The sequence below is a fragment of the Anastrepha ludens genome, chromosome 3 (assembly GCF_028408465.1).
Source record: "Anastrepha ludens isolate Willacy chromosome 3, idAnaLude1.1, whole genome shotgun sequence".
Classification (NCBI taxonomy): Eukaryota; Metazoa; Arthropoda; class Insecta; order Diptera; family Tephritidae; genus Anastrepha; species Anastrepha ludens.
Genome location: NC_071499.1, coordinates 35,171,980 through 35,188,537, shown reverse-complemented (window position 1 = coordinate 35,188,537; position 16,558 = coordinate 35,171,980). Strand labels below are relative to the sequence as shown.

The 16,558-nt window shown below is 39.8% G+C and overlaps 2 protein-coding genes across 6 annotated transcripts in view; one reads left to right on the top strand and one right to left on the bottom strand.

Moving 5' to 3' along the window:
* The window catches only part of LOC128857403 (protein vav), a 167,050-nt gene that overhangs the window by 88,918 nt on the left and 61,574 nt on the right, over nt 1–16,558 (bottom strand). The gene's annotated exons all lie outside the window — the stretch shown is intronic.
* LOC128857406 (serine protease SP24D-like) lies at nt 11,580–12,684 on the top strand. Its single transcript, XM_054093158.1, has 2 exons — nt 11,580–11,880; nt 11,945–12,684. Exons 1-2 carry the CDS (start codon nt 11,618–11,620, stop codon nt 12,483–12,485), a joined length of 804 nt encoding a protein of 267 aa, XP_053949133.1. The 5' UTR covers nt 11,580–11,617; the 3' UTR covers nt 12,486–12,684.

The window sequence follows — 16,558 nt, the reverse complement described above, 5'->3', positions numbered from 1 at the left end:
CTGTAAAATTGTTTTTTATATACTTCAAAACACCAATAAAAACATGTAAAAACGATCGCATTTTATTTTCTTTTCAAAACAGATTCATGAAAAAACGTCGAAATTTCGGTCGTTACACCGCATAAGCTGTTCAACTATGATCCAAATGCAAAGTTCAAAAAGGTTTGAGATAGAAAATTAAAAAAAATAAGTTTGCTATTTTTCTGATTGGTTGTTTTGATTTTATTCAACGAGGCATAGCAACGGATGCCGGGTATTGTAATATTATGGTTATTAATAAAAAATTATTTTCTATGAAATTATTGTTTGTAATTCTTTTATATTGTATACATGTCCTAAATTCCTCAAAACTACTCCTACGCGAGCGGGGCCGCGGGTTAAAGCTAGTATCAAATATTTTCACTTCTAACGGAGACCAACACTTTGGAACAATATCCAGTGGATGCCATCCTAGTGGCCACTTTCTTTTCGTCATTGCAGCCTGCTTAACCCTGAAAAACTTAAAAGTGAAAAAGCACTTGCACTCGTGCCATCATCTCCATACTTACTACCATGCAAGTCATATATAAATACATATATGCATAAACATTTAGGAGCACAAAGCTTCAATTCTTCGATGACTTGCTGAGCACTTTTATGCCTTAATGGCTTGTGGTAACTTTGACTTTAGCCAAGTGGTGACGGCGGCACCAAACGAAGTCTATAGAAAACAACCCTTACAGTGGCGTCCAAGGTGTTGAGTGTCAAGCTAAAATTTGCTATCTAGAGTGTACAAATACTTTTGTATGAGCGTGTGTGTGTACAAGTACGTTTGCACTTATCCGACCATCTATGTGCTTAAGAAGAACGTCGGCACTTGTAGATAACTGAAGAGAAAATTTAATGGCACGTCCTTTGTGGATGTATATAGTATACGAGTATGTGTAGGTGTAGACGGATATACCCGGTAGGGAATAGGAAACATTCTAGTTGGGTATGATCAATTTGTCTTCAAATTAGTTGGTTTTAGAAAGTTCGTTAGAAAGTTAAAGACTCATTGGACTCAAATTAAAGACGCATTGGTCCGTCTATAGGCGGTAGGGGGGAAATCTGTACCGAGGCTGTTACCTCTGCCTTCACTACCAACTCCTAGATAGAATCGGAAGTCAGTGCAGGGGTTTTCTCTAAATTAGTCAATGTATGTTATTCCTTGATATCAACATCCGGTCATCGGCATCCTCTTACTTTTGTTAAAGGAGAGGATCCACAACTTATTTCTCAGGAAAGCACAGATCAGATGGAGCAACGTTTCTTCGTATGCTATTTCGAAAGCCCTGGGACATAGTACAAGAGCCGCAGAACTCAGAAAGTCCTCCAAAAACTCCACGTCATTCAATTTCCAAACTCGTAGATGTGTTTATCGGACATCGGACGATCGGCACTCACTCAGAAAAGCTGGGTTTTCCATTTAATACCCATTGCAGAAACTGTGGGGACCTTTCAGAGAAGAAGACAGATGAGACTTTCTCTCTCTGTAAATGTCCGTATTTGGTTTAGCCAAATAATTAAGGTCACTGGGTGCTACTTTCTTCGACAGCCTGAGGCAGTCTGCCAACGTAAATTTCATCATTCATTCTGCCATTGGAGGTCTCAAAACGGTATCAAAAGGGAGTTTTAGTGATTTTATGTGAGTGCCAGACAGGTGCTTCAAACGTTTTACCTACCTAGGCGGTAACTGCCTCAAGGACTTGTTTATTTAAGAATTTGTTTTAATTTTTTTAGGATTTGCTTATAAATATAAGGTTTTTCAGTAAGAGCGCTTCAACTTTTGAACTTTTTTGAATAAAACACAAACGGTTTGACTTTTTTAACTAATTTTTTTTTGTATTATCGAGTTTGAACATATACAGCTGTCCACAAAATAATAGGAGTGCCGACATGAAAAATGTTCAAAGTTCATTTTTTTAGAATAAAATGGTTTTATTTCAAAACTTTTAGCGTAACATTAATCACATGAGCTATATACATATATTCGTAGTTAAAACATTTCAATTAAACGTATACATAAACTTAAAATTTAATTCAGGTAAAGATATATAAAAAATTGCTTCCACATAAAAATAGGAGTGATTTGTATAATACTTAGTTTCTCTAAACTTTTAACACTAAATGGTCTTAAAGCTCTTCAAAACTATTTAAAGACATTAATACTTCGTGGTATATCCTCGATTTCTTAACACTGCTTTGCACCTTCGTGGCATTGAGTCGATGAGATCCTGACAACGCTTAATTGGCATTCTTTCCCATACCTCTTTTACCACCTTCCATAAATCTTTCGAATTGGTTGGTTTTTGTTGATCAACACATTTTTTAATATCGGTCCATAGATTTTCTACTGGGTTGAGGCCGGGAGACTGAGCAGGCTAGCGCATAAGCTCAATCCCATTGACTCTGAACCATTCTTTCGCTGACTTACTCGTGTGCTTAGGATCATTATCCTGCTGAAATATCCATTTTAGTGGCATATTACATGTGGCATATGGTAGTATAACTTCTTCTAATATCCTCACATAAACCTTTTGATCCATAATGCCTTCGATTAAATATATTGGATCTACGGCGCCATACGAAAAGCTACCCCATACCATGACCTTAGCGCCACCATGCTTCACTGTTTTTGTTGTGAATCGAGGATTATATTCCATATTGGGTGGGCGTCGAACATACTTTCTGGAGCCTGAACTGCCAAACAACTCGATTTTAATTTCATCTGACCACAAAATATTTCGCCATTTACTAGCCGGCCAAGATTTATGCTCCTGTGCAAACTCTATACGGGCTTGCACATGCTTCTTTTTTAGAAGGGGCACTTTCCGGGGACTTCTTGCGTATAAATTATGATTGACCAAATGTCTGCGTACAGTTTCAGCACTAACTGGTAAATCAAGATCGTCGCGTATTTTCCTTGCGGAAACAAATGAGTTACCTTTCCAGGTGCGTATGATGTTGCGATCGTCCTTAGAGGAAAGTTTTTGTTTTCGCCCGCGTTTTTCAGCTTTTGTTTTATAATACAAGGCGTTTGCTATCATTTGTGCAGAACATCCAAGTATATTTTGAATTTCCTTGTACGTTTTTCCGCTGTTCTTGAGACTTTTGATTAAAGCTCGCTTCTCTTCCGTACAATGCTTTCCTCTACCCACTAAGACAAAATAAATCAACCCAAATATTAACAATAATTCTTCGAAATTACTAGTAACCTTCTTACTTTTCGATTTTTGTAAATATGTTTGCTAGTTTATCGATATTTTAAGAAACAAAGTTCGCACTCCTATTATTTTGTGTAGCGCAATAACAACCTTCTACAACAAAATGAATTACAGTTTTAAAATAGGGAAATCAATAATAAATTTCGATTCACATTTCAATACTAGTGACCCGTTAGGTGTACCGTTATGAATCGGTGTCACTTGCGTTAGCGATAAAAAAAATTGTGCACTCACTTATATTTTTCATATCGGCACTCCTATTATTTTGTGGACAGCTGTACATTTAAGTATGAAATTCGATTTCTTTTGCATGACCACCGCGTGCACGTTTTACGAAGTCCAATCGTTGAACCCAATTTTCGACCACTCTTTTGCATAAATCGGCCGAAATTCCAGCAATTTCGCGTTCAATATTGGCTCTGAGCTCACAAATCGTCGCCGGCTTGTTACTGTAGACCAATGACTTCACATAACCCCAAAACGGGACTGCTTGTTAAATGGACCGTAAAATGGGCGTAATGCTCTTAAAGTAGCAGCAACAGAACGATTATTTTCATAAAAAATTTGCACGATTTGCAATCGTTGCTCAAGTGTGTAGCGTTCCATGATGAAATAAAAAATATGAAAAATAAAAAATATTGCATCGTTCGCCCTCCCTATCGGAAAAAAGTTGAAGCGCACCTATTGAATAACCCATTAGTTATAAATTTTCTTATAAAATAGAATAATTTAAAATGCGTGTTTTTAACATGTTGGACTCGAATTTTTTGTAGGATATTCACGTGTTAAGAATATCTTTTGCTAAAATGGAAAAAAGATAGAGCACAAACTAATTGAGCTGAATAGTGTGAACTGGTAGTATTCTAGTGCCCAAATGGTATATTTCCTGCAGGGTATTTGTCATATTTTCTTCGGCACGTTCTTTAATCGCATTTGGTATATTTTATATACGTTATGTAATAGTTTAGCTACACATTAGTTATTCATAGTTTTCATTACTAAGCAGGAAGCATTGAATTATTTTCGAATTTGAATTTACATCTTGATTTCAAATAAATAATTCAATAGTTTGCGTATTCAGTCCACGAAAAAATGTTCATTTTTAGAGGTTGTCCCATTATAAAGTTAAATATTGATACTTTTATAAGAATTAAGACGCTATCTAGAAATGGCTGCATATATCTATAATAGTAACGAGGATGTCGCCTATATATGGCGCTGTCATAACACTTCACAGTCGCGTAAGCCAACCGTTTTGTAGGAAACTCAATTTATCACACCTCTCTTCAGTCATTCTGGCCGTTTTTTCTTTAATCAGTTGCTTAAGATACTTTCTGTAACATATTTTTCATATTCAAAGCAGATATAAGAATAATATAACCGCCCAGTACTAGGGCCCGGTCATGGCCTGACGAATCGTCAACCACTTGGTATACACCAGCAATCCCAACCTAATCTACTTGCAATGCTTTTGATAGACGTAATTAACATTTCTGTAAACTAGGAAGTAGGTAGCAGGCCATCGCCACCGCAAAATTACAATAAAAGTAGCCAAATAGATGCAGAAGGCAATCGCCACCTCTGCATTACAATTCGTTCATCTTTCGTCAGTTCGTTTAGAGATGATTAAATATATTCACGGAGGCAGTAAATATTAAAAACTAAGAATGCGAAATAAACATGCTTAAATTTTATAAATTTACAATTTATATTTATTTTTATATAAAAATACTTTTAGAACACCTGTTCTTTTGGCAATTAATTTCCATTTGTATCTACCAGAAAATAGGTTTTTTTTTTTTTTTTTTCAAAAATAGCATCAAAAATCTCATTCATTTGTTTCTGTCGCTAAAATTTGTAAACATTTAAATGCAGACCTTTTAAGGGGACTCTAGAAATTTCAAAAAATCGATTTTTTGTTTTTTCGAAAGTATAGAATTAAGAATATACTGTTAAATGTTCATGTGGAAATTCCCAATATTATAGCTTCTATAGCCCATTAACTAAGTAGGGAACTGTCCGTGAGCTCCTGTACCTCCCACTTTATACTCATTTATATTGAAACGACTTTTTTCGGCCTGATGTTGTCAAAAAAAAAACACTATTCGACCGAATAATATGTTGTTCACAATATCAATGGCTATCGCCCGTACTGGAATTATATTTTTATTTTAATTATTTCGTATTCTTTTATTAAAAAACTGAAAAAAAAAACCGATTCCAAACCGCGCCTTTTTGTCAATTTTTTTTTTTTTTTTTATTCTAGTCCGGGGCATAGCTACAGTTATACTGTTTAATCACTTTTATGATTTTTGGAGGATCAACTTCAGCGCCACTTTTTAAATTATTAAAATTAATAAAAAAAAACATTTTTTCCCCATTTTTGTATGTAAAAGAAGTTAAATAAAAAGCCTAAAAAATTTAAATATCGTGTTTCAGTTTGGTTTTTATTGTAAAAAAATTCCTGAAAATATCCAAAATTTTCGAAAACTAAGCCTTAAGTTTAAACTTTTCTATAATCGGAGGTGATTTTTGGGAAAAAATTTATTTAAAACAAGTATTGTTTTTATAAAAATAAATATCGTTTTTGTAGGTACTTTCAAATCGGCCCAGCTCACGTAAATCTTTTTCCGAAATATTTTGGCAGAGGTCTTAAAATATAAAAAATGGTTAAGTCCCGGTGCAAAAACTGCAATGTTTTATTATTGAGGCACCCTAATATACATACCTATACAAAATATGTGAATTACAATATATTAAGAACACTTCATCGAATTTGAATCGGTTATCGATTTGATCTGCGAAGGACTAATTTGATTAACGTTAATGTTGAGGAAGGTCTTCGTATTCCAAACAAGCACTATTGCCATTATCATTATGGCAGTGACGTTTGAAGTGGAATTCTTATCAACTTACATTCCAGTGAGTCGCTCAAGATGGCATTGGGGCATTTAGAAAACAGCAGTGAATTGAAGTACTGAAAAGACTATTTAATCAAATGTATGATCGAATATCGACAACTGGTCAAACTCTAACAAAAAAAAAATCGAAATCAAGCCGATTGCGTTATGACAGTCACGTCTTCAGTGTTTTACAACGAGTGTTGTGGCAACGAGCGCGAATTATTCCACTTCGAGCAACCCAAAGCAAGTTGCAATACAAACAAACAAAACGACCTTTTCTGCTCCGAACCATATTTCGCTCGATTGCCAGCTTGAAAAAAATGTCATAAAAAGAAACAACGTTATCACTATCAAGGCTGCCGGCAGCGGGATGGGGAACAGCGCAAATTATATTGAAGCATTATCGGTGGCCAACGAATGTGAGAGACGAAAATGCTTAAGCATCAGGTACTGGACGATAGAAAATGCGGCGGAAAATTTTACCATATCACTTGTATTGAACTCGAGATTTCGGTGACTGGAGGAGGAGCCCATCAAACTCTCTATACTACGAAATACGAATAAGAAAAGCACAGCTAAGCAGCTGGCACTCGAGAAGTCTCCAACTTTCCCCACTAAATCCACAATGAGCTTCTTTACCACCTGAACGAAGGTCAAACTACTGTTAAAGGTCAAAGTCTATGGCACACTAATATCGACAGTAAACAACCACAAAATTTGAGGTGCCACCTTTGATAGTTTACTCTCCTTTTCCGCCATAGAATACTTCCTGATGTCCCCCCTGCAACACCTACACAAAGAGGTATCAATGCTCCCTGTCAAGGAGCCCAACAATAAAATGCTCAGCAAGCAGTTTCTCCCTGAGTGCTACCGAAGGTATCACCCCTGCAGACACTTGTTAGAACCTGAGCCACCTCCCAAGCACGTCAGGAGGCACCTCTTCAACTACTCTGACGAGATCCAGGACGAAACTCATTTACAACTACTGCACCGAACAGTATACAGACAAACACTGAAAGACATTCATCGGGAGACACTTGCCACCTTCGTAAACTCCCGACCTCTGAATGTCGTCATCGGAGTCCAACCCCCAACCGAACCAAAGAGCTTCGGCTACCCCGAGAGTCCCGCGTAACTTTGGCACAATTACGTTCTGGATATCAGGTTAAACTCCTACCTATCCAGAATCGAGCCCGACATACCCAACATATGTCCAGCATGTGAAGGCACACCGCACGACACTAACTACCTTTTCACACGCCCCATCAAACCTACTTATCTAACACCCCTCTCTCTATGGACCCAAACTATAGAAACAGCACGTTTCTTGGGTCTGCCGTTTGGTGAGTTGTACGAAGACCACCGGTAACTTTATTGTACTGACAACAACATATTTCAAAAAGCTGGAGGAGGGTTAAGGTGATTTTTATTCCTAAAGCTGGTAGACGCGGTCATGTTACAGCGAAAGATTTCAGACCCATCAGCTTATCTTCCTTTCTTCTCAAAACTCTCGAGCGATTGTCGGATGTATATCTCAGGGAGAAGATTACAGATACAACGATTTCACCATCTCAACATGCCTACCTCAAAGGAAAATCCACAGAGACAGCTCTCCATGAGGTTGTAAGTGCGATTGAGAGGAGCATAGAATACAAACAATACTCACTAATCGACATAGAGGGGGCGTTCAACAATGTTAGCACAAGATCCATAATCGAGGCTCTTAATATGTTAGGCATAGACATAATAGGTCTATTTATAAGTTCGTGCGGTTTTACAACAGATGGCGTAACTTGATTATTATTCCATCGATCCACATTTCCAAACATTCATTGGAGAGCTACTGTCGTAAGGCACAAACGTCAGTATAAGTTTTTTATTTGAAGCGTAAACAACAATATTTTTACCACACTTGAAAATGTCGAATTTCGTGCCAAATAATGTGTTTTTGCGGGGAATTCTTCTTCATTATTTTAATATGAAGAAAAAAGCAGCCGAAAGTCATCGTATCTTGGTGGAAGTTTATGGTGAGCATGCTCTATCTGAGCGAACGTGCTAGAAGTGGTTTGCACGCTTTAAAAGTGGTGATTTTGGCTTGGAAGACGAAGAACGCGAGGGTGCGCCGCCAAAGTTCATGGATACCGAATTGGAGGAATTGCTCGATCAAGATCCGGCTCAAACGCAAGAAGAGGTTGCAAAAACTTTGGGAGTTGATCAATCAACCATTTCCAAACGTTTAAAAGCCATGGGAATGATCCGAAAGGTAGGCCATTGGGTGCCGTATGAATTGAAGCCAAGAGACGTTGAACGCCGTTTTATGGCATGCGAACAACTGCTTCAACGGCACAAAAGAAAGGGTTTTTTGCATCGAATTGTGACTGGCGATGAAAAGTGGGTCCATTACGACAATCCAAAACGTCGGGCAACGTATGGATACCCTGGCCATGCTTCAACATCGACGTCGGCGCAGAATATTCATGGCCTGAAGGTTATGCTGTGTATCTGGTGGGACCAGCTGGGTGTTGTGTATTATGAGCTACTGAAACCGAATGAAACGATTACGGGGGATGTCTACCGACGACAATTGATGCGTTTGAGCCGAGCACTGCGAGAAAAACGGCCGCAATACGCCGATAGACACGACAAAGTTATTTTGCAACATGACAATGCTCGGCCACATGTTGCACAAGTGGTCAAAACATACTTAGAAACGCTCAAATGGGATGTCCTACCCCACCCGCTGTATAGTCCAGACCTTGCGCCATCCGATTACTATCTCTTCCGATCGATGCAACATGGCCTGGCTGACCAGCACTTCCGTAATTACGATGAAGTCAAAAAATGGATCGATTCGTGGATTGCGGCAAAACCGACCGAATTTTTCACAAAGGGAATCCGTGAATTGCCAGAAAGATGGGAAAAAGTAGTAGTAAGCGATGGACAATATTTTGAATATTAAATTTGTAACCATTTTACGTCAATAAAGTTTCAAATTTCGAAAAAAAACCGCACGAACTTATTCATAGTCCTATTAGGTCTCAACGAATGGATAGAGAACATGCTTAAAACTAGAATAATCATTGGTGAGGTAGGCAGCGGCGCGGTAAAACGCTCTGTCAACAGAGGAACCCCTCAGGGAGGAGTCTTATCCCATCTGCTGTGGTTACTAGTCGCTAACAATATTCTTACCAATTTCAACCGAATGGGAATTAAAGTAGTGGCGTACGCGGACGACATAGTGCTTATGGCTTCAGGAATGATTCCAACCACAATCAGTGAGATTATGGAAGGAGCTCTGGTATTACTCAGCAATTGGGCCACGGACTGTGATTTAAGTGTAAACCCGAGAAAAACTGAACTGATGCTATTCACCAAGAAAACCAAGGTACCAAACTTTAATCTCCCAAAACTAAACGGCGTCAGTCTCACGCTAACCCAACACGCAAAATACCTAGGTGTTATCATAAATCCCAAACTCAACCCAACATAGAGCACAGGGTAAAGAAAGCGAATATAGCACTTTACACGTGTAAGAGAATGTTGGGTAAAAAATGAGGTATCCAACCAAAACTATCCAATTGGTCCTATACAACCATTGGAAGGCCAATACTAACATATGCGGCACTAGTTTGGTGGTCTGCAACAGAAAAGAAATACAACAAAACTAAGCTGAACAAGATACCAAGAACAGCGTGTATCTTAACTACAGGAGCGCTTAGCACAAGTCCTACTGAAGCGCTCAATGTACTAACTCATCTGCTACCATTAGACTTAGACATTAAAACAATAGCTCTGGACAACAAGGTCGTACGGTCACAGCAAGATCCCCCTACAGGGACCCTCGCTGCTCAAAAACAGATCAGACTACACAGTCCCCGATCTAAACTTCAAGAAAGGCTTCACAGTACGTTTTTCACCGAGAGTCGAATGGAGCAAAGGGAAGGTGATTGGAAGATTCGATATCGAAATCTATATCGACGGTTCTAAGATGAACTGTGGCGTGGAAGCTGGTTTCCATTCGGAGCCGCTCAATCTATCTCAGTCAATTCATCTTCCTGACTATGCCAGCGTGTTCCAGGCAGAACTGTTAGCGATCAGAGAAGCATGCAAATCACTAAAACTCTACAAGGAAGTTGGTGCAAGAGTAGCTATCTTCTCAGACAGTCAAGCAGCTATAAAGGCCTTGGACTCCAACTCCATTTCATCCAAACTAGTCTTACAGTGTAGAGAGGAGCTGGAAATGTTTAGTCATTGGCTTGAAATCACTCTGATATGGGTTCCCGGTCACAGGAACATACGGGGTAATGAGATAGCGGATGAGCTAGCAAAAAAAGGCTCGACACTAGAAATAGCAGAGGCGGTGGCAGTCTCCACCCCCACTCAACACATTAAAAGCATCCATTGCTTCACACTATCATGCTTTAGCCGAAAGAAGATGGAAGCAACTAACTACATATGTTACAACAAAAAACACATGGTCGTCATACAAAATCCAAAGGACGAATGATCTGTTAGGATGTTCTCGGCCAAGCATCTCACGCATCACTGCAACCCTTACAGGCCATTGGAAAGTAGGAGATCATGCAGCTAGACTCAATCTACCCATCAATCCTATCTGCAGGAGCTGTCAAGCGGAAGGTGCGAAGGAAAGTCTTTTCCACTACTTATGTGAATGTCCAGGGTTAGCTAGGGCACGACTACCCTCCTTCGGTAAGCCTTTCTTGCAGCAAATTAATGAGATCTCAGACATCGAGATAAAGAATTTGCTGATATACTTGACTGATATACTTCACTAAATGCATTTGACTTAGGACAACAAAAAACCAAAAACAAAAAAAAATTTCAGAGGAAATACTCAAGCACGTCAACAACAACAACGACAACAACAAGAGGAGTTGATAAAACTCGAGCACTTCCTGTGCAGAACGCCTTGGAATTGGAATTCAGTTGTGCTCAGCTAAATTCACCAGAAGAGCGGCCTGCTATCTGTGTTACTTATCGCGGGATCAATATTTTTGATATTTCATTGATCGCTTTATTTAATTTTGCATTTAAGCGATATCACCATCCAGCGCTATCAGTGGGGCAATTAATGCGATTGAAAGCCAAAATTAGCCGAGAATGGCCTTGCTTATGTACTTTCTCTATTGGAAAAAAGTAGTATCTAGGCCATCGACTTTCCTTCTTAGCTAATTTTGCAAGCAAGTTATCTAATCTTACCTAATATAAGCAATGATATCCCAGGTCATTATAGAATTAAGTAAAAAACTTACCTTGCTTCTTAGCAAACTTTGTAAACTGGTTATCTAATCAAATGAGCAACTGAGACGGCGCATGGGTGTAAATTATTTTTTAATGACTTTTCAAAAATTGATTTACTAGCACTAATTAGAAAAAAGCGCCTAGTATAAAACGAGCCAAAAAAGGGGCGAACACTTACATTGTTCTTGACGATGCACCAAAGCAGACATGGAAATTAAGAATTTTCCACTCGTAATTTGTATCATTGCTGCAGTAGCGGCAACAGGCTGCACTGCTGCAACGAATGGCACCAGCGTCGCTGTCCCGTTTCTGTCTCCTGAAAGCCGCATTTATGGTGGCCAAGACGCTGCTGAAGGACAATTTCCTTACCAAGTGTTGGTGACACGCAATGGTGATGGCTATATCGTCGTTTGCGGTGGCGCGATCATCTCAAGAAATTATGTTGTGACGGCAGCTCACTGTGTGAGCGGGTAAATATCCTATAACAGCCTTTGCATTTTTCTATCTCTTTACTTTAAACACTCTACTCTACAGTTATTCCGCCTCGAACTTCTCGGTACGTGCCGGCACTGTGACGTTCAACTCAGGCGGTGTGGTGACACAAGTTGCTGAGGTGAAAATACATCCTGAATATAGTTCATTCAACAACGATATAGCTTTGCTGAGACTCAATCAATCGCTTGATTTCACCGATGAAATAAAACCAATACTACTTGCCAGCGTCGAAGTACCCGAAAACTCGTCAGTCATAATAACAGGGTGGGGTGGTGTGTCGAGTGGTGGTCTGGCCACAACGTTACAGTATAATACAGTGCTTGCGCTCAATCATGATACGTGCGTCAAACGTATGAACACACTGGCGGATTCAATGAGATGTCTTGACAAGAGTGTTGGTAATGGGGTTTGTGGTGGCGATTCTGGCGGTCCGGCGGCTTGCAATGGAGTGATTATAGGAGTGGCATCTTTTGGTGTTAATGGTTGTGGAAGCAGTATACCAGATGGCTTTACGAATATTGTTGTTACACGAGACTGGATACGGGCAAATTCTGACGTCGATTGTACTTGTGCTTCTTGAACAAAAAGCAAACATTTTTCCTGTTCGAAATTAGAATAATAAAATTTCACTCAAACAACTTCGGTTTGTGTATCAGCAGCTGAAAAGGAGTTAAAATTGCTACCTTCACTCAATTATAAAAGGGTGCGCAAATGAATCTTCCAATTTTCTTTCTGAGTACTGTTTTTGATAAATAAAAATAATTGTAATTGTGTAAATGATTGTGAGTAATGGAAAGCTAAAGGGTGTTTTTTTTAGAGGTTAGGTTTTCAAGTTGGCACTACTTTTTTCGTAGATGGTCTTTTTGACAGCTGTCACTTGATTTATGCTCAGTTTGGTTTGCCATTTCATAATGAATAGACTTACACCTGAACAACGTTTGCAAATCGTGCAAATTTGGGCCCAAAACGAGATGGCCACCGATCCCGATTTTCACAAGAAAATTTTGTTCAGCGATGAAGCTCACTTTTGGTTGAATGGGTATGTCAATAAGCAAAATTGTCGCATTTGGAGTGAACATAATCCACAAGCCATTGCTGAGACGCCGTTACATCCTCAAAAAGTCACTGTTTGGTGTGCTCTATGGGCAGAGGGAATCATTGGTCCATATTTCTTTAAAAATGAAGCCGGCCATAATGTTACAGTCAATGGAGAGCGCTATAGAGCCATGATTAATGACTTTTTCGTGCCTGAATTGGACGATGTTGATGTGGACGACCTTTGGTTCCAACATGCCATACAGCCAACGCAACAATCGATTTATTGAAGGGAACTTTTGGTGAGCGCATTATCTCGCGCCGTGGACCTGTGGCGTGACCTCCAAGATCGTGCGATATAACACCGCTGGACTATTTCTTGTGGGGATATGTGAAGTCGCTTGTCTACGCAGATAAGCCCGAGACGATTGACGTTTTGGAAGAGAATATTCGGCGCGTTATTGCTGACATACGGCCCCAATTGCTGCAAAAAGTGGTCGAAAATTGGGCCTCTCGGCTGGAATTTATTCGAGCCAGCCGCGGCGGCCACTTGCCCGAAATCATTTTTAAAACATAATGGCAAACCCTTATCTTTATAATAAAGCTAAATTCTTGGCCATAACATTAAATTATATACGTTTTATTTCATCTTGAAAACCTAACCTCTAAAAAAAACACCCTTTAGGTCACAGGAGTGAAATATTTTTTTAAGAGCCTAGATGATATTGACATCATCGGCCTTAAGAACCGCGCTGTTAGTTCTGCGTTTTCCAAGCTGGAAAAAGACACAAAACGAACGGATCTGGTGGTGAACGAGGACAAAACAAATTACCTCCTGTCAACAAACAAACAGTCGGAGCACTCGGCACTCACGTCTCTATTGAAAGTTATGATTTCAAGGTTGTAAGAGACTTTGTTTATTTAGGAACCAGCATTAACACCGATAACAAGGTGAGCCTTGAAATCCAACTGAGAATCTCTCTTGCCAACAAGAGCTACTTTGGACTAAGTAGGCAATTGAGTACTAATATCCTCTCTCGACGAGCAAAACTAACCCCCTACAAGGGGGTCCTAACGATGACAACATCCGATAGAAGTTCCTTGGAGTGGTTTAGGGAAAGATTCTGTGTAAGATTTTTGGACCTTTACACGTTGGCGATGGTGAGTATCATAGGCTATGGAACGATGAGCTGTATGAGCTTTACGACGACATAGACATAGTGCAGCGAATAAAGATCGAGCGGCTTCGTTGGCTGGGTCATGTCGTCCGTATGGATACAAACGCTCCGGCTTTGAAAATATTCGATGCGGTACCAGTTGGCGGTAGCAGTCGAAGAGGAAGGTCTCCTCTACGTTGAAAAGATCAAGTGGAGAAGGACTTGGCCTCACTTGCTGTGCCCAACTGGCGCCGGTTAGCACAAGAAAAAAACGACTGGCGCGCTTTGTTAAACTCGACCAAAATCGCGTAAGCGGTTATCGTTCCAATTAAGAATAAGAAGAAAATCGTACAAGCGGCTATCACGCCAATCAAGTAGAAGAAGAATTGTCAAATATAATTGACGAATACCAGGAAGATCGTGCAAAATCAATTGTTGTGTCAGAAAATATCGAAGTTGTGCGTGAAATGAATAAAATCGTCATATTACATACCGTGAGACTGAGGCATCTCTGGAAATTAGTATGACAAGCGTCAACAAGATTTTACATGACCACCTTGTGGTAAAAAATATGTGTGCACGTTGGATCCCACACAATTCAAAAAATGCCCTGGAAGCGCGACTAAATAAAGTGTTTCAAAAATGTGTACAGATTACTGCAAAAGTGTTTGGGTTATCTGGGAGAATATTTTGTGAAGCAATAAAGCCGTTTTCAACGGTTCTCAACGTTCTGCCAAGGTTCATGATCCCATTGTTTAGCCAGAAATGTAAATAGTAACCCTCGTCACGTCGATCTGTAGATATTTTAAAGCATTTTTTCTTGCACAGAAAATGTCCTCAATATGCAAAAAGTTTTAGAAACACTAAGAGTTTATACAATCTGTGAAAAACAAAGAAAGTCTCTGATCCCCTTTCCATTGGAAGTGGCCAGGACGATTCTTCTGCATATGGTCCAACAGCTGACAACGTCGGGGTTTCACCCAAGTATTCTCAGGGTATCTTCGGAACACCCGTTTAGGAGCGAGCTAATGTGAGAAGGTGAAACAGCCTAGTATATCTGCACGTTGCGCGCTGCAATGTAAAAATACCTCCGATGAAAACGAAAAAGTCTCGAATGAGAACTGCCTATACTGAGGACGACCACTGCGAATGAACTAAGGATTACGATTTCAGGGCATGCATCTGGGAACCCCGGTTCCTTAATGGAGAAGAGTCACAGCTGGTTGATGTGCTCGTAAAAATAAAGGCTGACATCACTGTCATTCAAAAGATGCGATGGACGGGGCAAGGCAACAAAAACATAGAACCTTGCGACGTCTACTAAAGCTGCCATGTAAAGGAGCGCAAATTCGGTTTTGGATCTGTTGTGGGAGAAAGACTTCGGCACCCAGTACTGCCGTTCACTCCGGTGGACGAGCGTCTCGCTTCAAAGCGAAATTTTTCAACATCTCGCACGCCCCGACGGAAGAGGATGGTGGGTCCATAGATTACTGCTATCAGTGCCTGGAACGTTCCTAAGAGTGCTGCCCCCGCCACAACATGAAAATCGAGCTTGGCGACTTCAATACCAGGATGGCAAAGAGGGAGTATTTGGTCCCACAATCGGAAAATTCAGCCTGCACTACGAAACATCCGGTAACAGACAGAGGCTTGATCGACTTCGCCGGGGCTTGACACAGGGTAGTCTGCAGCATTCGACGATTATTTCTGGTTTTTTCATATCCTTGTCACTGCAAGTTGCATCTCTTGAAATTTCCTCCGAAAAAATGTCCTTTCGTTTTGAGCATTAAGAAGTCACGCTTGTCCACGTCCAATGAACTCTTCTTTTCGTTCGAAAAAAAAAAAACTGTTAACATCTGAATTTGTAAGCTTCTCATTAAGGACACACTAATCAGTTCTGCAAATCAAAGATGGATTAGCGTTAACACCTGTGAAATTGTTAGGCAAACAAGGTCAAGGCTAAATTTACGTCTGTCCAAGATTATAAAACTGAGTAGACTTCAAATCAGGACATTAGTAGGAGCTCTCACAGGAAATTGTCTCATAGGAAATCATGCAAGGAGATTAGGCGTTTATACGTATGATTTCTGTCGTAGCTGCAGAAATCAGGAGGAGTTGGAAACAATTCAACACCTTTTATGCACATGCCCAACTCTAGCCAGAAGCCAGAACCCATTTTTAAAATCCTACTTCTAAACGAATATAGATAATCTATACACTTTAGGTATCAACAACCTTTTACGCTTTGTAAAAAGCTCAGGATAGTTCAATATGGAGAAGGAAATGTAGCTCAGCCCCTGCGGCTCACAACGGACCCATTTCGTGATCTAAGTGGCATCGTTGTCTCTATGTGCGATGCGGCTGCCAAACCTAACCTAACCTAGCATCTGGATCAAAATTTCTTAATATCGGCGCGAACGTTTTAACTTTTTCTTAATCCCATTCCGTTATTTGGTGACAT